Source organism: Synchiropus splendidus, chromosome 19, assembly GCF_027744825.2.
Source record: "Synchiropus splendidus isolate RoL2022-P1 chromosome 19, RoL_Sspl_1.0, whole genome shotgun sequence".
In the NCBI taxonomy this organism is placed as follows: Eukaryota; Metazoa; Chordata; class Actinopteri; order Syngnathiformes; family Callionymidae; genus Synchiropus; species Synchiropus splendidus.
The window spans coordinates 3,555,991-3,578,251 of NC_071352.1; the positions used below are offsets into that span (position 1 = coordinate 3,555,991).

Genomic DNA, 22,261 nt, shown 5'->3' on the forward strand with positions numbered 1-22,261 from the left:
CCCACAGCTCCTGCCCTGTGGGTGGAGAGGTGCGTGTCGGGGTGGAGGGGCGTTGGTTCTGGTTCTGTCCCGTCGTCAGTTGGACCTGAACGCGAACATGCAGACGCCTGCTCTGATTTCCACCTCCTGGCTGGCACGGAACCTGCAGGACCCGGGGCTGCGGGTCCTGGACTGCTCCTGGTACCTGCCGATGATGGACCGAGACGCTAAGAAAGAGTTCGCGCAGACCCACATCCCCGGAGCCGCTTTCTTCGACATCGACAAGTGCACCGACCCCGACTCCAAGTTCGATCACAGCATGCCGAGCGAACGCTTCTTCTCCGAGTACGTGGGTAACCTGGGCATCGGGAATCAAAGCCACGTCGTCGTGTACGACGCCAGCGACTTCGGGGCGTTCACATGCTCCCGGGTTTGGTGGATGTTTCGGCTCTTTGGTCACCCCCGGGTGTCGCTGCTGGACGGGGGCTTCAAGAAGTGGGTGAAAGAGGGGCATCCGGTGACCAGCGCCGTCACTCGGCCCGAACTTGCGCGCTTCAACTCCACCATCAACCGATCCTGGGTCAAGACGTTCGAGGAGGTGACGGACAACATCAGCAGCCAGAAGTTTCAGCTGGTGGACGCAAGGAGTCACGAGAGGTTCTGGGGGAAAGAACCGGAGCCCAAAGAAGGTAGACGGAGTCGGCTCGGCTATGCAAATATGTCGATAACTTTGACCTCACATTCACATTTCGGGAAGCTCAGATCAAGGAGTGGCGTCACAGTATCACGCGCGTTTCGCAGCTCAGCACCACGTCAAACTTTCCACATTTTCCGAGAGAAGCCAGTCGATTGTGTGCGGTCAGATCACGGGTTTTATAGAGGAGGGCTGCCCTTGCGGTGACCTCTTCACTCTTCTTAGTCCATAAGAATGTGGAACCTCCTTGATCCTGCGAACTAAAAACTTTTTTTGAACTACAAACAGTAAACTGGCTCAGACTCCGAGGTCGTGGGGGCAGCAGCTGATACGCAGAGGCCCAGGTTTGCCTCTGCAGTGTTGCAGAGGAAGAGATGTCCTCTGGTCGACCACGAGACTGATCACATCCCGCATGTCTCGGGTCTGCCCTGATGTCGCCTCCTACACAGCATGAATCCAAGTCCTCTTCACCAAAGCAACTCGTGTGGGCCAGATGAGGCGCCAGTAGCGTGTGACCACCCCTGCTGTGCGTGTGTTTCACCAGTGTTTAACCCCGCAGGTGTGGACCCGGGTCACATCCCCGGCTCCAAGTGCATGCCCTTCTTCGAGTTCATGGACGAGGACGGGCTGATGCTCCCGCCTGAGGAGCTACGGAATTTCTTCCAGAGGTCTCAGGTGGATCTGAGTCAACCTCTGTGTGGCACCTGTGGCTCTGGCGTCACCGCCTGTCACGTGGTTCTGGCCGCCCATCTCTGCGGGGCTCCGGACGCCTCGGTCTACGTGGGGTCCTGGTTTGAGTGGTTCACCAAAGCTCCACCCCAGCACATCCTGCCTGGGGTGAAGAGGCAGCTGTGAGGAGCAGAAGCGCCACTCCCATCAGCAGCACAGCTTCTGCTCTTCCCAAGACGTGAGCTTGCACCACTGCGAGTTGGTGCTTATTTAGAAGACACGTGAGACTCCTGCACCTCTTTACTCCAGCCTTCATCCACCTAGTCAGGCAGAGAAAGATGAACAAATAAACAACTGCAACAAATAAATGTGTATGCATTGTTCAGCACAGTACCACGAGGGGCGCTGTTTGCGGTCAGTACTTTGTTTTAACCCTTTTTAAATGATGAACCGAAGCAAATCATTATGACCACCAGTCTCTCAAGGTGAAGCAGCTCCTGCAGCTCAGAAGAGTTTTGGAACGAACTGCACTAGTGAACTCTCTCACTCACGCACACACAAGCCCAGCCAGACAAAACACATCAGGTTACGGCGCATTAATTCTGGAACGTGAGTGTCTGAATTCAAACGCCCGTTAAATCAAGCCCGGTGGCTGAAACACTTCTCCAGTGGGAGACGACGGTTTTTGGGCGGCCTCTCTGTCGTGTCGCGGGCAGTGGCGCCCTCTGACGTCCGGAGTAGACACCCCTCGTCATGGCGGCCCAGATCCGAGCTCTTGTGTCTGGTCCGTGGCTGGCCGACGCCATCAGAAACAACCTGGTGGGAGCCAAAATTCGAGTCCTCGACACGTCATGGTTCCAGCCGAAGATGAAGCGCAACACCAGGCAGGAGTTCGGCGAGAGGCACATCCCGGGCTCCTGCTTCTTCGACATTGACGAGTGCTGCGACCGGAGCTCCGAGTTCGATCACATGCTGCCCACGGCGGCCCACTTCTCTCGGTACGTGGGGGACCTCGGTGTCGGGAACGACACCCACGTGGTGGTGTACGACAGCAGCGACTTCGGGGCATACAGCGCGCCGCGGGTCTGGTGGATGTTTCGGCTGTTCGGGCACAACCTGGTGTCGGTTCTGGACGGTGGCCTGAGGAACTGGCTGGCGGAGGGTCACCCAGTGACGTCAGAGCTGACCGAGACGGAGCCGAAGGACTTCCGGGCTCTGCTGAATCCGTCCTGGGTGAAGAGCTACGAGGATGTGCTGGAGAACATCAAGACCCGACAGGTCCAGGTGGTAGATGCCAGGTCTGCTGGCAGGTTCCGAGGCGTCGAGCCGGAACCGCGAGATGGTGAGTTTCATCACCGACAGGGAAATATTCTGTTTGATTTCATCCTCCCGATGATTAAATGATTAAATTTATGATTAAAAAAACACTTGAATTTGCTAGCAAGAAAACAATATTCACTCACAGCTCAGTTTTGGTGTTTTATTCTTTATTCTTCTTCTTTTGTCACCCGCTAAAGCTCAGTATGCTTCACCTGAGGGCGGAAGCTTTTTAGTTTAACCTTTTCTTTGTCGGGTGACGACAATTAAATTATATAAATGAATTGTGCATTTGTTTGACAGAATACAGTGGAAACACTATGAAATCATTTGAAGTCTTGACTGTGGTTACATGTGTGGTGTCAGTCAACAGTCGGGCTGGTTCACTGGCTTCTTTCCCAGACGGTTAATCATTTAGCCTGGGGCCTCTGAAGAAGCAGCCAGTTCAGTTTGCTGCTGTGTGGACTGCGCTCAGCGCCAGTCGACCCTGGATGGCCACAGAAGCCACCAGTTCACTGTCGTCCTTCCTCCCACACAGCGGGGAGTTGCTCCTTCTCTTCACTGGGCTTCACTTCCATCCTCAGGGTTTGAACTCTTTCACAAGCAGCGCCATGACTCCAAGTGCCCAGATGGGATGCTGAGGTGGGCAGGTCCTGGATGCAACCTCGACCAATCAGTGCCTTGGATGCCTGTGACTAATGAGAACCCCCCTCCTCCCACGCCTCAGACAGGAGCGGTGGCACGTGATGTTTAGATTTCTGGTGTTGACAGTTGTTGATTTAACATTTGAGTGATCCTGCTGCAGGTCAAAGGTCGAGATGCTCCACACGCTCAGCTGTCGGGACTTGGCTCATCGCTCTTCTTTACCTTGCAGGAGTTCTGCCAGGCCACTTCCCTGGCGCCATCAACATGCCGTTCACCTCCTTCCTGGATGCGTCGGGGAAGCAGATCCCACTAGAGGACATGTCGCAGAGGTTCAGAGAGGCTGGGGTGAACTTGGACGAGCCCCTGTGGGTCACCTGTGGGTCAGGGGTCACAGCTTGCCAGGTGGTTCTCGCCGCTCACCTCCTGGGTCACCCCGGGCCGTGTGTCTATGACGGGTCCTGGGCCGAGTGGTTCCAGCGGGCAGCGCCAGAGAACATCATCACCGAGGGCGAGGCCAAGAAGTAGGCAGCCCCGAGAGAAGAAACCGTTCCAGCACGATGCACTTGTCCAGCAGTGCGTGTTCACTGTGGGCTCAGCTGAGGACAGCTGGACTGTGAACATGCTTCAGTGTGTAGCAGCAGCACGAATGTCATTACTGCCAGATCATGGTGCCTTTAAAGTATGAAGCTTTGACAGACTGTTCTATTCTAATAAAAGACAGTTGAAAACCCTACATTCTGCGGACCTTTCTTCATCAGATAGTTGAAAAGGAAACGTCTGAGTTGACAGCGGCGAGACTGGAATACAGACACGCGCCCAAGAACCTCCACTGTTGCTTAGGATGAACATAAAAAGAAAGTCGACAATTTGTACCATTGAAAGTAATGAACGTTTTACTGAAAGTCAATCAATGAATCCTCAGGAAAAGGCATCATCAAGAACAAACCCCTGCACTCAGTTCACATGTCACTGACGAGCTAGTGGCAACTGTTTCACACACAGGTGACCGTGCCGCTAAAAGAAACTCCTCGTTCATTCTTTTTAACTCAACCGCTTCAATAAATAAACTGTTCTATGTCATACGTGCTTCGCCCTCTAACGGGCTTCACTATTGGTTTAACCACTCCGAGGCTCCGCCTCGCGCCTGAGAATTGATTGGCTTAACTCTCCACCCAGGAAGGCTCCACCTCTCCCCATAAATCCCCCTGTTCATTGCCTTTCGTCTCCTTTTGTCACTCAGCCTTTGAATTGTTTCGTTGTGGATTATCGCCATCGGGTGTTATGGAGAGAACGTGCGCTTCTTGTGAGTGCTTATTGGACGAAGGAGCATACAAACCGTATGAAAAGGTGGACAGCGTTGACTGGAGGAAAGGCATCCCTCCGCTGGGCGACGTTGGCCTTGTGCCTGGCGCCGTCCACTTCGCCGTGGGGAACGGAGAAGCAGGTCCTCCCGGACGAGCATTCCCGCTCCACCAGGGCATACAATTGTGCGACTCAGGTCACGGCGTTGGCCAACAATATGTCTCTTCTGGCCTGCTCCATGGACAGGATGCTCTATGGCAAAGAGGACCTGACCCCAGAGGAGCTACACGAGGCCCAAGTGTCCATGGCAGCCCTCTTACGGATGGCGCAGGCCTTCATCAAGGCCGGAGGCCGGACCCAAGCGCTGCTGCAAATGATAGCGCGAAGCATGTGGCTTGGCCGTTCGGGACTGGGGAACAAAGAGAGACGCGACTCGCTGTTCGGTGAGGGGATTACGGACAACGTGGAGAAGCTGGAGAGGAAGGAAGGAAGGGGCGCGAGGCCAAGCTCGTGCCAGGTTGGGCTCCTTCAAGCGTCCCTACTCTGCACCCCCATCTGGCAAGTTCATTGAAAAATTCAAGAAGTTTTCTCTGCCTGGTGATTCATGTACTGTTGATGGTACTGTGTCATTGTGTGGTGTTGCGTCACGGGGTTCCGCAGTTCCGGCTTCGCTGAGGCCTTTTCGACACATTAGGAGTTACGACGCCGCCATCTTCACGAACCGCTAAGTCCGAGGTGTGTGAGAAGACGGTTGGCCATTTTGTGCGACCTCCAGTGGACGAGGGCGGCTCACGCGGGAGGTTCAGCCTTTTTGCTTCTCCATCAGCCAGGTCCACGCACAGGGCCGATTATGGTAAGTCGCGAGGCCTTTTTGAGGACGCCCGGAGACTGCAGAACCCAAGATGCGCCGCGGCTACGAACGCTGACGAGCCACTGGAGACATCCATCACTGAGGTCAGTGACGTTTCTTTGCTGTCTGGGATGCAGCTCTTTCGAGGGAGCCCCCTCACCACGGAAGTCGGACGTGGGGGTGCCAGTGTGTCTGCAGCTGGGCGTTCCTCCGCTGACTCCGTTTTACACGGAGTGGGTCAAAATGTGCGGACCTCTCGCGTCATGGTTCGACAGGACGTTAAGGAGAGGTTATGCTCTCCAGTTCTGCCGGCAACCACCTCGGTTCCAGGGGATCCAAGTGTCAACACCCCGCACGATGCAGGAGAGAGAATGTCTCGACCAGGAAGTCTCGACTTTATTGGAAAAAGGGGCGGTGTCGAGAGTGCATCAGGAAGACAGGGAGATGGGTTTTTCTCCTCGTATTTCCTGGTGCCAAAGAAGTCCGGGGGGCTGAGACCCATCCTGGACCTCCCAGTGTTGAACCAGCACATCGCGGTGCGTCCGTTCAGGATGCTGACGGTGATGCAGGTGCTGGAGTGCATGAGACCCGGGGACTGGATGATGTCAATCGATTTGACGGACGCTTATTTCCATGTTCCCATTTTACAGCGTCACAGAATGTACCTGCGGTTTGCAGTGGGAGGCGAGGTGTTTCAGTACAATCGCCTGCCTTTCGGGTACTCTCTGGCTCCACGAACGTTCTCCAAGTTCGTGGACGCGGCTCTGGAACCGCTACGAAGACGGGGTTTGAGGTTGCTGACGTATCTAGACGACTGGCTCCTTCTTGCGTCATCAAAGAGGGAGGCGGAGATGCAGACAGACATGGTGTTACATCACATCAAACAGCTGGGTTTTGTGGTGAATGAGAAGAAAAGTGTTTTGAAGCCATGCATGCAGGTCCAGTATCTAGGGATCTGGCTCGTCTCCGACCGGATGCTGGGATGTCCGTCGGACGAGCATGTGGTGAGACTGCTCGACCAAATAGCAACAGTCAGAGACAGCCCGCGTGTGAGAGCCTGCAATGTCATGTCGCTACTGGGACTCATGTCAGCAGCGCACCCAGTAGTGCAACTGGGGCTGTTACATATGAGAAGGATGCAGAAATGGTTCAGCCGCTTGAAGCTGGACCCGGTGAAGGACAAGAATTGCCGACTGGTGCTGTCCGGCCAGGCGCGTCGGGATCTGGTGTTCTGGGACTCTCGGGCACGTCTGATGGAGGGCATGTCGGTTGGTTGTGTTCCGCAATATCTTCACGTGTTCACGGACGCGTCCCTGTCGGGCTGGGGCGGGACGCTGGACGGACACAGCATAAATGTTTTGGAGTTGATGGCGGTGGAACTAGTACTTCACCACTTTGCTCCTTACATCAAGGGCCACCATGTGATGATCAGGTCAGACAACTCCACTGCTGTGGCCTTCCTGAACCGACAGGGGGGTGTCAGGTCACCCGCTCTCCACAAGGTGGCACCATCCATCTTAGTATGGGTGGACAGTCATCTACTGTCACTGAGAGCACGGCACGTCCCGGGGTCACTCAACGTGGGTGCGGACAGGATGTCGCGAGGGGGCGCCCTGATGGACGAGTGGGAACTGTCTCCTTGACTTATGACATCCGTTTGGAACCGGTTTGGATTACCAGTTGCAGATCTGTCCGCTACAAAAGCGAATGCAAAATGCCTCCTCTGGTTCTCTTTGAGACCGTCGGCCTGCCCTCCGCTGGGGGTAGATGCTCTTGCACATTGTCACTGGCCACAGGGGCTCCTGTATGCTTTCCCTCCGTTGAGTCTCATGCAACTGCTGCAACGGATAAGAGATCAGACACTGACTGTGGTGGTAGTGGCCCCGGAGAGTCCGGGCACCAGGTGGTTCCCCAACCTAGTGGAGTTAGCAGTGGGGGAGCCATGGCCGGTCCCCAACATGCCTTGGGCCCTGACACAGGCGGGCGGGACGATCTTGTCTCGCCCTGTCCTGGGACGGCCACTCAAGGTTTGGTTGCTGAGAGGGTGAGACTGGCTAACCTGGGTTTATCTGATTCTGTGGTTTCCCTTGTCTGGGGTTCTGGGATTCCTGCAGGAACTTTTGGACAAGGGCCGTGCAGTGTCTACACTCGAGTGTTTGCAGCTGCTATTACTACGGGCCATGAAGGTTTTGGTAGGTTTTCAGCCAGAAGTCACCCAGTCGTGAAACACTTCCTACGTGGAGCTCGCAGGATCAGACCAGTTACGAGAACTGTGGTCCCACGCTGGAGTCTACAAGTGGTCCTGGAAGGACTTTGCGGCTCATCTTTTGAGCCTTTGGCCTCTGCTCACATTGACATGGTGTCGTATAAAACTGCACTTCTTTTGGCCCTGGTTTCTGCCAAAAGAGTTGGGGACTTGGCAGCTTTGTCAATCAACCCGACATGTTTGTCTTTTGGGGATGATGGGGATTCGGTCACCCTCCGCCCGAACCCATCTTATATCCCTAAAGTGATCACATCAGCTTTTAGGTCTCCGGTCATCTCTTTGAGAGCCTTTTCACCTCCGCCACATCAGGATGAGCAGGCGACGCGTTTGCACCTGCTCTGTCCAATGAGGGCCCTGGCGGCCTATCTGGACCGTACCAAGGGGGTACTAAAGTCCGCAGAGACTTCATATGTTTTGGTGGTCAGTCAGCTGGGAGAGCGGTGACCACACAGCGCTTAGCTCGTTGGATCTGTGCAGCCATCTCCGCAGCATATGAGGCCACAGGAGCGGAGCCTCCAACTGGGTTGAAGGCTCATTCGACCAGAGCCATCTCCATGTCGGCTGCTTTGTTCAGAGGTGTTTTGATGCTGGACATCTGTGAAGCTACATCATGGTCATCAGCTTCCACGTTCGCCCGAGCATATCTCAGGGATATGGCGTCGGGGTCCGTGGCCCATTCAGTCTTGCAGACGGTTTCAGGGCCACCTTGAGGTGGGTCATTGGTTGTGTTTGGCTTCTGTTTCGGCTGGTCCTTCGGTTGAGGGCCATGCTGGGAGGGAACTCATCCCTACGGGCTTTCCCGAGGTGTTAAACCAATAGCGAAGCCCGTTAGAGGGCGAACCACGTATGACATAGAAATAATAGTTACTGAACGTAACTTCAGTTCTATGAATACGTGCGGAGCCCTCTAACAGTCTGCCCAGCAGGCTCTGTTCTCCCTGAGTTTCCAAAAGGAGACGAAAGGCAATGAACAGGGGGATTTATGGGGAGAGGTGGAGCCTTCCTGGGTGGAGAGTTAAGCCAATCAATTCTCAGGCGCGAGGCGGAGCCTCGGAGTGGTTAAACCAATAGCGAAGCCCGTTAGAGGGCTCCGCACGTATTCATAGAACTAAAGTTACGTTCAGTAACTTTATTTCACGGCCTCAAAGCCAATGCCACAACAAAGATGGCGGTCGAACGCTGACGCCAGCCACCGGGCTGCCCGGCTCGCTGCCTGCAGGTCCTCGCCTGATAAACAACTCGGGGTCCTTTTCTCCTTCTTGCTAGCCGTCGCAGCGGTTTTGTCCAAAACATTACCTCTTTCTTCCGTGCCTAACTCGCGAGAAACAGCCCATGTGTGTCGCTAGAATGCTGATTTTATCGCGTTAATTTCGCAGACGCTTCCATAGTTTTCGATCATTCCGACTGAGCGAATCCAGCGGTTTGTTTTTTTTCTACCGCCGTCAAAGGGTGTGTTTTCCTCGGCTGCCGTCGAACGGCCGTGACGGTGACCACCATTTAAGATACGTCTTTTTTAATATTTGACTCGTAATTTCAGGTGAGTTAAGTCAGAAGCATATTCCTCGGCGTATTCGTCTTCGGTCGTTAGCGTCGTTTTTAAGTGTTACATTTAAAAGCGCGTGCTGCTGCTTTCGTAGCTGTTTATACCGAACTAAGCCAATTTACTCGGTGATTAGTTTAAAGTAACGTCACTCGAATGTAATATGTGGCAATTTGCGCTGTGATTTTAACAAACGACACGTTTTGTGTTTGTCCACTAGGGGGCGTTAATGAGCAGCCATGTCTGGCATCGCTTTGAGCAGACTGTCCCAGGAGCGTAAAGCCTGGAGGAAAGACCACCCGTTTGTGAGTTTCCCGACCCGTTTCCCGCCAACACCACTTCTCCTCTAATGTTCTGCGATGCGCACAGGGCTTTGTTGCCGTGCCAACCAAGAATCCCGACGGAACCATGAATCTGATGAACTGGGAGTGCGCCATTCCCGGGAAGAAAGGGGTGAGTGACGAAACCGCCAGAGTGCTGTGGTCCGTTACTCTGCGCCAGTCGCACCACTGTGGTGCCATGCTCACGTGAAAACAAAGGTGTGAGGTGTAAAGAAGCATCACAGGAGACCCAGGGCCCATCCTGCAATGCCTTCATGGCCCTGAGAGTGGTGGAGCAGGTGCGAGCCGATGAACCAAGAAGTCCAAGGTGATGTTCAGTGCCAGGTGGAGCGGCATGTGTGGAGGTGAAGCATCTGTGCAGACCGCAGCAGCCGTGGCTTCTTGTTCAGACACATGAACCTGACCTGAGACAATGCCGGCGCCATGTCTCAGGTCATCAGACGCGTCGCCTCGCGGCTCCCGAACCTCTGCACAGTGGCTCCAGTCCTGAGAGCTGCTCCCAGCTGCTGGGCGCCCTGTGGCTCCGCCGCGACCTCCCCAGGGATCAGAACCAGAGCCGACCAGAGGGTCACCGTCTCATTGTGTGTCCCCGCAGACCCTGTGGGAGGGAGGCCTGTACAAGCTCCGGATGCTCTTCAAGGACGACTACCCTTCCTCCCCACCTAAATGTGAGTTTCCTCTGCTGCTCTGCAGCTCAGCATGCAGCCACTAACCTGCACGGACCCTGCTCTCCCCTTAGGCAAGTTCGAGCCCCCCATTTTCCACCCCAACGTCTACCCATCAGGCACTGTGTGTCTGTCCATCCTGGAGGAGGACAAGGACTGGAGACCTGCCATCACCATCAAGCAGGTGAGGCTCCGGCGGCGCCTCCTGGACCGCTCCACACTCAGCTCACATTCTGTCCTCAGATCCTCCTGGGGATCCAGGAGCTGCTGAACGAGCCCAACATCCAAGACCCGGCGCAGGCAGAGGCCTACACCATCTACTGGTATGCTCGGGTGGGGACCAGCAGGGGAGCGGCTTGCTCATCTCTCTCTCTCTCCTCTCTCTCTCTCTCTCTCTCTCTCTCTCTCTCTCTCTCTCTCTCTCTCTCTCTCTCTCTTTCTCTCTCTTTCTCTCTCTTTCTCTCTCTCTCACTCTCTCTCTCACTCTCTCACTCACTCACTCACTCACTCTGGTGTTGCAGTCAGAACAGGATGGACTACGAGAAGCGGGTCCGAGCGCAGGCCAAGAAGTTCGCCCCCACATAGAGCCGGAGCCTGGGCAGAGGGCGGCCTGCGCCGGGAAGACCACTCCAATCAGAGTCCAGTGTTATGAAAGTCCTTTGGAGATGACCAGTCCAAACCAGATTGTATCCCTTCATCCTCGTTTCACATTCGTCCACTAGAGTAGAAACGGCAGGTCGAGCTTCTGCTGCCTCCATCGGTCGCTCCCTCTCGCTGTAGATGCCCATCTTCTGTGCTCCGTGTTTCCTGTTTCTCCCAACAGAGTCCAGCGTGTCTGAACCACTGCCTGAGTCCGCTGAAGGCAGCTCATTGGAATGGCCTCTCCACCAGCAGGGACTCGGAGGAAGCTGCAGCCCAGACCGGAGCCTGTACATAATATAAATAATGAGGACTGTGGACGTTCAGTTTTATATTGTTTTAGCCAGTGGACATTCGTGTGTGCTATTATAACAGGAAACACAGTACATGGCAGATCATTGTGAAATAAAACAGAATAAAAGGACGACAGCAGCGTGACGTCTCTGTGGGGGTCGGGAAGGGAGGTCGTGACCTCTGCGCACACGTGGTGTCAGAGATCAGGTATCGCTTCCTCAGAAAAGCAACACCTTTTGTTTCCCTCATCATCAGCTCGCACCACGTCGAGGTGAGAAAGGCTCTTGTCACCTGTCTCTGTGCTGCTGTGTGGTTGAGCTGTTTGCAGATGGAGGTGCCGGTGCTACCCCTCAGCCTGCCCCACTTCAGGGACCCGGACTCCTCGCGCCTCGCCAGCTATCAGCGGCTCGGACACTCGCTCCGCGGCAACATTTTCCCAGGTCTAACTGCTGCTCTCATTTCTCGGGACGGGTCCATGTCCCGGTGCCGCTCGGCTGGGAACCGGTCCGTATGGGCTGCTCACCATAGACCAGACCAATGAATCGGCAAAGCTGAAACATGAGCTCAGCTTTGGTGCTGAATTATTCACACACGCACGTCTGTCTCTCTGTCCTTGTGGAGACACTTCCCCCTTAAAAGCTCCAAAACACATTGCTGAGCCAGGCCTCTGAACCACACTGGAACCCAGTTAAAGTGGCCCGTTATAATAATTATAATGTCTCTGTGGGGACCGGCAAAAGGTCCCCACACATGTAGCTAGGGCAGGTCCCTGCACACACACACGCTGCCTGAGTTGTCATGACTGTGTGGTTGCTCCTCTGACTCTTGTGTTCCTTCCTCCCCTCCCCAACTCCTCAGGCGCTCCCTCCACATGGAGCTCTCTCAGCAGAGACTGCTACACCCGTCACCCCCTCCCCACCCGCCCGGAACCTCACCTGTGGTTCGGCTACCGGACCAACGAAATAGGTCAGCCTGTGGTGTGGAGGGCAGGGACTCACAAGACCCTGTTCATCCAGTCATCAAATATTGCTGTACTCACTCACACAAATGTGTTTATTTCCTGTTTAAAATTGAGAAACAGAGTTGGCCGTTTTTATTCACTAAAATGCCACTTCCTGAGGCAACTTCTGTTTTATTAAATATTCCTATAAATAGATTTGTTTTTTAAATTCTTACTTTGAAGTTCATTGACCTGATTTCTGGACACAAGCATCTATTTGTGAATTCATCTGGGAAAATGTGCTGATATATACACTGGTTTCCCGCATTTATACATTTATTTCAATGAAAAGATTTGTTATACACATGTAATTCTAATGATGAGGTGTGCTTGTTTTCAATGCCTCCTTCTCCCTTCCGTCTGCAGTGCAGTGGGCCGAGAGAAACTTTTGGGATCAGAAACTCAAAAAGAAGCTGGCAAAGATGGAGGGCGAATCCCAGCGCTAACAGAGCACCAGATATGAGCGACAGGGCCCCGGAGTCTTCCTCCTGGCTCCAACAGAAGCCTATGCTTCCTCACTCACGTCTCTAACACCTGACAGACGTCAACACCTAGCAGCTGCTGATGCTTTCGGGATGTGAGCTGACAGCAGAAAACTGGCGGCTTTCAAAATAAACCACTGAAAGTTTCCTCTTGTGTGAACCAGCAGTCGTAGTACGTGGGCCGGTGTGACGCCGAGTGGCGCAGGCTCGGGTTGTCCCAGATTCGCACACTGACCTGACCCGGTGATCGCATAACCCCTGACCCCTGCAGCCCTGCGCCAGGTCACAACCAAAACACGAGCCTCACGTCCTGACCAGTCCTGCACTGTGCAGGAAGGGGTGATGATGTCAAGAGTGTGAGAGAAGAGGAAACTTCATAAATCAAACAGAAACGTGACGGAAAGACTGACGTGAGTCAAACATGGCTGCAGGCGAGGTGCGACGGAGTCAGTCACATGTCGGTGCTGGATCCGTGATGAAACCACACGTCTCAAGAGGAGGCCCCGCAGGCGGCCGCCAGTTCCTGCTGTTACCGGGGTGTCAGCAGGTGAAGCGGGGGGAGGAAGAGTGTGGTGAGCGAGCAGAAAAGGTCACCATCCAGCAGAGCCTGTGGCAGGAAGTCACGACACAGACCAGTGAGAAGTGTGGCCGCGCTGCAACACTCGCCATCACCCCGCCGCAAAAACAAGTGTCGAGCAAGGTGGAGGTGTGAAAACAGGTCGGTCTGCACATGTTTGTCCACCCCATGAGGGTGGGGTCGCGGTGGCAGCAGCTGAAGCGGAGAGCCTCCAGGGTCTGACCTCTCTGGCAGCAGAGCTCATGTGGGATCTTGGACTTGAGAGCACCACTGACCTTACTTTCACTTCTGAATCCAGCATGAGCACAGACAAGCCAAACGACAGCGTCTGAACCATGCTGAAGTGGGTTTGCTCTGGCACTCTGGTTTCCTCCCAGGGTCCAACATCGCCAGAGGAAAACACATTTATGTCAATACATTCATGACGTGTGTCTCCTGATCTAGAGACTGACTCTCGGTGAGTGTCGTGTGAGTGGTGGTCTGTGATGGAGCACCTCCTGTCCAGGGTGTCCCTCTGACGGGAAGATCTGACACGAGGGAAAGATGTTGGTGATTTGAACACAAACAGGTAGCGTGAAGACGCAAACCACTGCGAGTAGCTTTCCATGCAACCTGCTGTTTGTGATTGAAACAGGATGTGGTGTGTTTGTGTCATGGTTTCAGGGCAGTTGGTGTGCTAAAGGCTGCGTCGGGGGTCCAGGAGGTGGGGCCCTGTTCTCCCCCAGCTGGGGCCTGTCACTCTTTTACTATCACTTCCTGTGAGCCTCAGACAGAAGCTGTTGTGGTTTGGGTGGAAAATGTCACTGGGCACTTTGAAGAGAGGCGGCGGAGGAGGGAAGAGGCAGACGTACCACGAGCGCACAGCGAGGACAGGCGAGGATGCGAGCGCTGCAGCGGAGCTGATCCACCACGGCACACAGGTACGCGGGCGCACCGCCACCCACCGCACACTTTAGCGCTCAGGCCTCCACAGTGAGCCTGAACAATGGCACAATAAAAATCAATAATGAGCAGTACTGTTCGAGTCGGCTGAGGTTGCGGGTTTCACGCCGCGGGAGGAACAAGCTTCGGCTGGTGAATCATATCTCTCGATTCTGCACGTTCTCAAAGGTCAGGGAGCGAACCTAAGCAGCTGACAGGGCCGAGTCAGAGGCTTCCAGCTGACGGAGACGCAGGTCAACCGTTCAGCCTGGAGCAGAGCAGACGAGGTCCGGCTGAGACTCGAACACAAGCCCTAACTCAGATTAGCTTTGACTCACTTCTGCGTCACACAAAGAGACTTGAGTCTGTCATCGTTTAGCACGTCTTCAGTCAGTATCAGGATATTCAAGGAGAGAATTCAACAAGAAAGGACGTCTTCCCATGACTTGCGTAACACAAAGGAGAGTTTGGCCAGTGACCCCGAGGCATTCAAATTAGAATCTGGTTCAAGGCAGCTTTTATTTCGCCATTCATTTCAGTTATTCCGCAGGCATCAAACCGTCCCTCGGCTCATACTGTCACACGCTAGCTGTTTTAAGTGCCATGACTCAAACAGTGACTTGCTCAGACACAAAAGACGACCTTTGTTTTGATGCACCGCTGATGCTTATTTCCAGATCTGACATGGCTTTTGCACCTCCGCCTAGAGCGGCTGCAGTCAGAAGTTTAATAGTTCATTGGACTGATATGAGAGCCGCAGTTTCAGTTCAGGGCCGTTCGTCTGCTCACCACCTTCTCCAGATGAGTGTTGAGTTTCATGTCCTGAGATGACTCAAGTGCAGAGCAGCAGGAAGCCACGCTGACTGAAGGGAAAACCTCCACCGTGCAACGCTGACACAGGCGCAACACAGGCACTAACCCAGGCGCTAACCCAGGCGCTAAACAGGCACTAACACAGGCACAACACAGACGCTAACACAGATGCTAAACACAGGTGCGAACACAGACACTAACACAGGCGCTAACACTGGTGCTAACATCATAGGACGGCTAACGTGTAGCTGCAGTTTTCTCCACACAGCTGATTCAAAGACACACAGGCTCGACAGGCTGTGTCAGGTCGGATAGAACAGCTACATGAGCAGCAGCATCACGAGTGTGTCAAAGAACACGACGAGTCTTCACTCCATCACTTCTCATGTCTTCCCTCTCGACGGCAGTGACGTCCTGGACTCGCGCACCAAGATGAAGAGGCCCGCTTCAGTCCTGGTGGTCCTGCTTTCGCTGCCATTGGCCCTGGCAACCCAACAAGGTTCGCCTCACTCACTCACTACCTCCCAACTGCGCCATGACTGCAGATCATGTGATCGCTGATTGGCCAGTCAGCAAAAGAAATGATCAACAGAGAAATGTGGAGGAAGGATCACAGCGCTAGCAAATTCCCTAGCACTAGTGCCACCTGGTGTCTAAACAAGCTCAATGCTGCCAATGATATTTGAAATGCTGAAAAGTCATTTCAATAACCTCTGTATTTCAACAGTGACCCGCTTCCTTGCAGCACGTGAGGCTGTGATGATCCATATTTCCGCCATATTTTGCATCTCAGATAATAATAATAATGATCTTTTGCCCCTTGAGGACTTTCCTGTGTGAACGACCTTGTCAGCAATGTCAACTGCACTTGGAAGAACAGGGACAGGGACGGGGGTCAGGACTGCTGGGTCTCTGCTGAGACCAAAGTCCGGAGCACAGAAGGCGCGCACACGTAAGTAGCAGGCGGTGAGTGGAGTGAGCCTCGGCAGCGGAGCTGATCTTGCTTCTGCTCCCTCAGCGCCAGCTGCAAACTCAGCAGCCCCCCTGGGCCTCACTGCAGCATGAGCTTCCAGCCTTACGTGAGTGTAGACAGTTCTGGTGCCGGGAAGAGGCCAACAACTGACCGCTTGTGTGCTGCTCCAGGATTTCCACCCACTGGAAGTCTTGCCTAAAATCAACGTGACGTGTGGCGGCGCCCTGGTGGATACCGTCTCCCACTACACAATCAAGAAAAACAGTGAGGAGCCCAGTCACTCGCGCCCTCCTCCTCCATGGTGCTCACTCCACGCATGTCTGTGCAGTTCAAATGAATCCCCCGGGGGAGCCCAGCATCAGCAGGATGGGGAACGGAACCTGGGTCATCTGGAATCCAGGCTATCCTCTCTCCCAGTTCATCACCGAGTTTGAGTTCCAGGTGGAGCTCCGTCAGAGCCATGAGTCAGAGGAGGTAAGTGTCCCCGCCACAACCCTCTCACCCGTCTGTCCAGACGGAGTTCTCCTCAGTTGTCAGGGAATATTGATACAAACGTGATCGACCTGCATTCTGGCATTGTGCGGCTGTCCTTCACAGCTGGTTGAAGGTCATGGAGATTTGAACATTCTGGTGACTTGTAAGTGGTATCATGAACTGTGTGTTGTCAAGGTCCGCCACGATTTGCGAGCAAGCAACCCAAAGTTGTGGCTGGAACCTTCGCAGCTGAAAGGCAGGTGTCAGGTCAAGGTCAGGGTCAAGGCCGCCAGCTACCCTCTCAGCATATGGAGTGAGTGGAGTCCCACCACACCATGGGAGTGTTCAGAGCCCGAGGCGTCGGACGCAGGCCGCGGCCTTCCGAAGCAGCCTCCCGACCAAACGCAGACCATTGTCTGGGCGCTAATGTCCAGTCTGCTCGGTGTGGTCTTTTTGGCCGTCTTGGTCCTCTGCAGACACCTGAGGTGAGTTCCCCTCCTGACTCTCCTCCTGAGTCTCACTCCAGCCAGTCTCACTCCGCCATGCTGCAGCAGGTCCTTGAAAATGAAGCCGGTTCCGAACCCTTCCAAATATTTCCAAACACTTCACTCAGTGCACAGTGGGAACCTGAAGGTGAGGTCACCTGATCCAGGGCCCAGCCTGGCACACTCCACTCACCTGTCCATCTGGTTCCTCCTCCAGAAGTGGCTGAATCCGCACTCCACCGCGGCCTCCGTCTTCATGGCGCAGCACCAGGAGAACATCTCACCAGTGGAGGTGTGTGGACTGTGGCCAGCGGCTCGCCCCACCTCTCCGTCCATCAGCTCCACCACCGGCCTGCTCAGTGGGAGCGACGTCACCACCGGCTCCGACACAAGTGGGGTGGTGGACTCCTCCTCCTCCTCCTTCTCCAACATGGGCTACTTCCTGTCCTCCTACGGCTGCAGGAAGACTGCAGCCAACCCACTCAGCTTCATGAATGATTTCCACCATCTCCAAAGTCATGGCAGGTTCCCCTCGCATATCAGCCTGCCCTTCCTCAACCATTCCCCTCACGGCTGCCCGAGAAGAGAGGTGCCAGCTCCGGACTCAGGGTTCAGCCTCGGGAAGGAGAGCGATGGCAGCACCAGGGAGCTGCTGACCGGAGGGTCAGGCTCCACCCACGCTACCCTGCAGGGCTTACTCCACTCTTCCTCCGGTGAAGCTCAGATGGAGCAGCCAGCTGAGATCTCAAGTGCAGCGTGGCCCGGCGGCGGCACCACCTGCAGAGCCTCTTCCATGCCTGTGGAGTCCAGCAACCCGGGCTACTTCACGCTCAAAGACATCCAGCAACAACTCACCTTCAGGAACAACTCCCTGTGAGCCGCCGCTTCAGGAGGCGCTTGTCGCTGCTAACTTCACTAGACAACTTCACTAGACTGCTCCCGCGGCGCTGACAGGAGGCGGGTCTCCAGCTCGAGATATTTTCTTTTTTTACAGCTAATGTGAGCAGATGTTGAAAAATGGCCCTTCAACGGCTGAGTGGCGGCACGCAGGGGGCGAGCATCCGAGAGCCGCTCACAGAATGCTAGCTTCTTAGCTTCACATTCAGCGAGTCTTGAGGGGCTGAAGGAGGAGTGAGCCTGCTCAAGCAAGGGCTCACCTTCATGAGTCCAGACATACTTCCGCTTCTCTTTTTCTGCTTCAGGGACGGCTAATGTTTGTAACCTAACGTAGCTCAGCAGGAGTTCCAGAGCAAAAGCAACAAACTCCAGGATCCTGGTTTTACTCGTGTTCCCTGTTAAACCATATATATATATATATATATATATATATATATACAGTCTGACCGGCCCTCTTAGCATGAGGCCAAACACACACACACACACACACACACACACACACACACGGAGCGGGTCAGTCCAGGTCAGTTCATGTATGGATGGTGTTGAGATTATGTGGGATCCACTGCAGAGGAACTGAGCGTGTTCGGGATCTTTTTTTCATTAAAACCTCAAAGCTGTTTCCAATAAAAGCCTCAGTAAAACCAGAGAATGATGGCAGTGAATGAGAGAAGAAAAGTCCTCAGACACAAACAAACTTTTCGGAGGAAAAAAACTGGCCTGCGAGACAAAGCACATCAGGTGTTTTCACATGGGCCTCTTTTAAGGTTTGCTCAGGAGGAGAGAATGTTCCTGGAGTAACCCCACGTCTGTTGCTGATCCTGGGGGTCATAATGTTCAACATCTGTGAGAGAGAAACCTTGTCCTGGCCGTGGTTTTACTCTGTCATGCGTGGTAAGGGCTCCCTCCTCTCAGTCTGGCTTGGTTTGGCCCGGGCCGAGATCAACCAGGAAGGATGCCACACTGACAGAAGCAGACTGCCGAGGATACAGAGAGTGGAGCCGGACCCAGGAAGCCCAGCAGACCAAAGACAGCTGCGGTGCTGCCTGACAGGCCCAGCAGCTGCAGCAGCCTGAAAGGAATTCAGCACAGCGGAAATGAGGGACCCGGGGGAGAAGGCTCCGGAATTCCCTGCCTTTTCCTGAAAAACTCGACTGAAGGGGACAGCTAGGCATGCAGGGATGGAAGCAATGATTCCGCCCGCTGGCTACGGGTCACGTCACGGCTGGAGGTAGGAAAGTAGGTGGGATTAAAGCCGGGCGTGAACACATGACCTCCCACTCAGAGAGAGAGAGCGAGAGAGCGAGAAGGGGATTTCTCTCCAGCATCCTCTCAGCAGACCGAAGCAGCAACACGACGCCAAGAGGTGAGAGCGACTCCCAGTCCAGCTGCTCGAGACTCTTCCTACTAACACTTCACACCGCCATCCGCACGCTGACTTCTGCACTCACGGCTTGGACTTGCGGTAAAGCATAGGGAAAATTAACATTATGACCAGCGTTCCTCTCTGGAGGAGCCCCCAGAGGGCCATGGGCTCGTATCTAACACATGAAATAGTCAGTGGGGGTGGTCATAATGTTCTTGCCAACTGCGAAAAGCAGAGGGCACAGGTGAGGCGACCGGAGGAGCTAGGGCGTGTCCCAGGAGGGGTCATGCGACGCCCCCGCTGATGCAACTGGAAGCTGAGATGAACAATGTGACCACGTTTTGCAGATCATTTCATCCGAAACTGAGAGACTCGGAGGCTGGGTGAAGATGAAAAGCTTCCACACCACGAGCAGGAAGTTGGCCAGCAGCACTCAACAGTGTGACGTTTCTACCCCACACTGTGTCATCCACGAGTCATCTTATTAGCATAGCCTAGCATTTGGACCTGAATTGGTGTCAGTGTTGGAGGCAAGAACTGGACAGGCAAGAAGAGAGTGACTGAGCGGGAGGATGGAGGAGCAGAGGTCGAGACACCAGGAGGTGAGGGAGAGAAGGCAGCAGGGTGGAGGGACTGTTCACAGACTCACGAGTCAGAGCTGAGACTAGAAGAGGGACAAGTCTGGGGACAGAGTGTGGGAGGATGGAGGCAGTGGGGCAGGCAGAGAGAGCCATGCAGCGGAGTAGGAGCAGCGCAGGAGCTGGGCTCTGTGCAGCATCACGTGGAGGCCTGTATCCACAGCTGGTCTCCATCAACACTCTCTGCACAGGCTCATTACTGACAACAGCCAGACTCTTTCACTCTCCACATCTGCCTCTGCTCCTGAGGGTGACCCACCAACATCTCCAGCTCCTCCTCTTCACCGCGCACCTTTGCTTCTGTGTCGCTCACTGGACATGCAACGCTTTCTCTCTACATTTCCCCACCGACCTCTCCATATCTGCCTGATGGAAATTCCTCTTCCTCTCTTTGGCACATGAGGGTTTTCCCTGGCTCAGTCCTTCTTGTTTCCACTGCTGGGTGAGAGACATGCAGAGCAAGTCCTTCTCTTTTCCTGGATTCAAGTCTGGGATCATGCCAGGTCACTGTCACTGGGAGCAGGAACTCGACCATCCCAGCACACAGCTGTTAGCGCTAAGTGGCGTGACATTAACACAGAGAGGTCCACAGGAAACCAAAGAGCGAGGCTGGGAAGTGGCGCCTGGAGGTGGTGGACCACAGGGATGCTCTCACATCCGACTGACCGACCCTGGACTGCGTGCGGTCTCCAAGGCCACTCCAGGGGGCTCAGTTTGATTCCTTTAAAATAACGCTGAGATACTGTCCTCTCACTTTCAGGTTGATCCCGCCATGTTGGCTCTCCTGCTGCTGCTCCTCTCCCTCGCCTCCTCAGTCTCCCTGGTGCCCCCTAGAGGCTCCCCATGCAGCCGCTGCTGCGATGACCTGGAGCCAGCTGAAGGCAGCGCTGCAAAGCCGCCCCTGTTCAGCCCAGTGCCAGAGGTCCGAACCTACATCAACATGACCATCCTCAAAGGTGCGAGTCATCACAAGTTTCAGACTCTGTCTTCAGTCACTTGGACTCTGACTTCTCCTCACAGGGGACAAAGGAGACCGTGGCGACAGAGGGACCCCAGGGAAACCCGGTGCTGAAGGTCCACCCGGACCCATGGGGCACCTGGGTTTAAAAGGAGCCAAAGGTCAGGTGGGCGTACCTGGTGACGCCTGTAAATCCCAGCACGCCGCCTTCTCAGTGGGGCGCCGTAAATCCCTGCACAGCCTGGAGTCCTACCAAACCCTGGTCTTCGACACGGTCTTCGTGAACCTCTACGACCAGTTCGACATGTTCAGTGGCAAATTCTTCTGTCACGTTGCTGGCATCTACTTCTTCAACGTGAACATCCACACCTGGAACTTCAAGGAGACGTACCTGCACATCATGAGGAACCAAGCAGAGCAGGCCATCGTGTATGCGCAGCCTAGCGACCGCTCCATCATGCAGAGCCAGAGCCTCATGTTGGACCTGGACACGGAAGACCAGGTGTGGATCCGTCTCTACAAGAGAGAGCGGGAGAACGCCGTTTACAGCGACGACGTCGACGTCTACATCACCTTCAACGGATATCTCATCAAAGCCAGGTCGGACTGATCGGCACCGAGCCTGGGACCTCATTTGCACTGAGCCAAATCCTTCTGGCAGGAGAATGTTTCGGATCCAGTCTGGCTGCCAAACTGGCAGCTGGAATGATCACAGTGACACAATCCTCTGGAAAAAGAGAATTGAATAAGTTCTTAGGTCCTGATTTTAACATGGTGCTGAAACATGGTGCTCAAATTCCTCTTGTTTATGATGTTCCTGACACAAATAAAGCCTCATATTCAGTACTGTTTTGTTGAAGTGCAAGAGCTTCACTTCACGGTTGTCTTCAGCAGACGTCCCTTACCCCAGCCACAGTATCCAGCTCTGATAAGAGACGCACACAGGCTCCCGCCGTGCTACAGTCCCGGGCGCGCCTGCGTTACAGACCCATTGCTGCTCAGACTCTGGAATATAATCACATTACATCACTGAACAATTCACCATTTCCACCACTGGGTGGCAGTAGGCGTAACAGTGTCCGGAGTCTGGTGTGACGTTTAACACAAGCTTGTGTCTTCACCAGCTAGTTATGATTCATCTCGGCCAGTAACAGCTCTTCGGGTCAGAATTTAAAATTTCAGCACATGCTGAATTTAGGTTGTTTATCAACGTCATCACGTCGAGTGACGTCACTTCCGCTGTCGGTCCGATTTCCAAAGTAAAACTTTTATCCTTTTTGTTGGTGTTTTAACTATAAATTCACAGAGACTTGGCAGAAACATTCATGTGTTTATTTTTTGGATGTGATATGTTTTATCAAGATAATTGCATTTGCAATTGCATGCATGTCACTACCAGGCCTCCGTAATAAATATGAGAAATTTTTACGAAAAGCCATACATAGTTATGAGTAAGTGAGGCATAAACAAGTCATG

The 22,261-nt window shown here is 54.1% G+C and overlaps 5 protein-coding genes across 7 annotated transcripts; all 5 read left to right on the forward strand.

Moving 5' to 3' along the window:
* Positions 1-8: 8 nt before the first annotated feature.
* LOC128751295 (thiosulfate sulfurtransferase-like) lies at positions 9-1,710 on the forward strand. Its single transcript, XM_053852238.1, has 2 exons — positions 9-668; positions 1,233-1,710. Exons 1-2 carry the CDS (start codon positions 98-100, stop codon positions 1,526-1,528), a joined length of 867 nt encoding a protein of 288 aa, XP_053708213.1. The 5' UTR covers positions 9-97; the 3' UTR covers positions 1,529-1,710.
* A 343-nt stretch (positions 1,711-2,053) lies between these two features.
* LOC128751294 (3-mercaptopyruvate sulfurtransferase-like) lies at positions 2,054-4,047 on the forward strand. Its single transcript, XM_053852237.1, has 2 exons — positions 2,054-2,684; positions 3,534-4,047. The coding sequence occupies exons 1-2, from the start codon at positions 2,096-2,098 to the stop codon at positions 3,827-3,829; spliced, it is 885 nt and encodes a 294-aa protein (XP_053708212.1). The 5' UTR covers positions 2,054-2,095; the 3' UTR covers positions 3,830-4,047.
* Positions 4,048-5,015: 968 nt separating this feature from the next.
* Positions 5,016-11,340, forward strand: LOC128751300 (SUMO-conjugating enzyme UBC9-like). Of its 2 annotated transcripts, none has more exons than XM_053852246.1 (7): positions 5,016-5,164; positions 9,483-9,567; positions 9,632-9,715; positions 10,199-10,271; positions 10,343-10,452; positions 10,512-10,591; positions 10,790-11,340. In XM_053852246.1, the coding sequence occupies exons 2-7, from the start codon at positions 9,502-9,504 to the stop codon at positions 10,851-10,853; spliced, it is 477 nt and encodes a 158-aa protein (XP_053708221.1). In that variant the 5' UTR covers positions 5,016-5,164; positions 9,483-9,501; the 3' UTR covers positions 10,854-11,340. The 2 variants fall into 2 exon arrangements, with proteins under 2 accessions (XP_053708221.1, XP_053708220.1); XM_053852245.1 differs by lacking the exon at positions 5,016-5,164 and adding an exon at positions 8,956-9,259.
* A 152-nt stretch (positions 11,341-11,492) lies between these two features.
* Positions 11,493-18,432, forward strand: il2rb (interleukin 2 receptor, beta). Of its 2 annotated transcripts, none has more exons than XM_053852215.1 (12): positions 11,493-11,641; positions 12,060-12,167; positions 12,568-13,828; positions 13,924-14,180; positions 15,402-15,493; positions 15,820-15,946; positions 16,013-16,073; positions 16,138-16,231; positions 16,296-16,441; positions 16,637-16,926; positions 16,993-17,074; positions 17,144-18,432. In XM_053852215.1, exons 5-12 carry the CDS (start codon positions 15,427-15,429, stop codon positions 17,801-17,803), a joined length of 1,527 nt encoding a protein of 508 aa, XP_053708190.1. In that variant the 5' UTR covers positions 11,493-11,641; positions 12,060-12,167; positions 12,568-13,828; positions 13,924-14,180; positions 15,402-15,426; the 3' UTR covers positions 17,804-18,432. The 2 variants fall into 2 exon arrangements, with proteins under 2 accessions (XP_053708190.1, XP_053708191.1); XM_053852216.1 differs by having other exon boundaries at positions 16,996-17,074.
* Positions 18,433-19,079: 647 nt separating this feature from the next.
* c1qtnf6a (C1q and TNF related 6a) lies at positions 19,080-21,611 on the forward strand. Its single transcript, XM_053852244.1, has 3 exons — positions 19,080-19,189; positions 20,588-20,783; positions 20,848-21,611. Exons 2-3 carry the CDS (start codon positions 20,600-20,602, stop codon positions 21,393-21,395), a joined length of 732 nt encoding a protein of 243 aa, XP_053708219.1. The 5' UTR covers positions 19,080-19,189; positions 20,588-20,599; the 3' UTR covers positions 21,396-21,611.
* Positions 21,612-22,261: the final 650 nt, after the last annotated feature.

Coding starts and splice junctions, on each gene's coding strand:
- LOC128751295 (XM_053852238.1), top strand. CDS start 98: ATGCAGACGCCTGCTCTGATTTCCACCTCCTGGCTGGCACGGAACCTG. Junction 669..1,232: donor AGAACCGGAGCCCAAAGAAG/GTAGACGGAGTC, acceptor TTAACCCCGCAG/GTGTGGACCCGGGTCACATC.
- LOC128751294 (XM_053852237.1), top strand. CDS start 2,096: ATGGCGGCCCAGATCCGAGCTCTTGTGTCTGGTCCGTGGCTGGCCGAC. Junction 2,685..3,533: donor CGAGCCGGAACCGCGAGATG/GTGAGTTTCATC, acceptor TTTACCTTGCAG/GAGTTCTGCCAGGCCACTTC.
- LOC128751300 (XM_053852246.1), top strand. CDS start 9,502: ATGTCTGGCATCGCTTTGAGCAGACTGTCCCAGGAGCGTAAAGCCTGG. Junction 9,568..9,631: donor GGAGGAAAGACCACCCGTTT/GTGAGTTTCCCG, acceptor CGATGCGCACAG/GGCTTTGTTGCCGTGCCAAC. Junction 10,592..10,789: donor GAGGCCTACACCATCTACTG/GTATGCTCGGGT, acceptor CTGGTGTTGCAG/TCAGAACAGGATGGACTACG.
- il2rb (XM_053852215.1), top strand. CDS start 15,427: ATGAAGAGGCCCGCTTCAGTCCTGGTGGTCCTGCTTTCGCTGCCATTG. Junction 16,232..16,295: donor CTACACAATCAAGAAAAACA/GTGAGGAGCCCA, acceptor ATGTCTGTGCAG/TTCAAATGAATCCCCCGGGG. Junction 17,075..17,143: donor TGCACAGTGGGAACCTGAAG/GTGAGGTCACCT, acceptor TTCCTCCTCCAG/AAGTGGCTGAATCCGCACTC.
- c1qtnf6a (XM_053852244.1), top strand. CDS start 20,600: ATGTTGGCTCTCCTGCTGCTGCTCCTCTCCCTCGCCTCCTCAGTCTCC. Junction 20,784..20,847: donor CAACATGACCATCCTCAAAG/GTGCGAGTCATC, acceptor TTCTCCTCACAG/GGGACAAAGGAGACCGTGGC.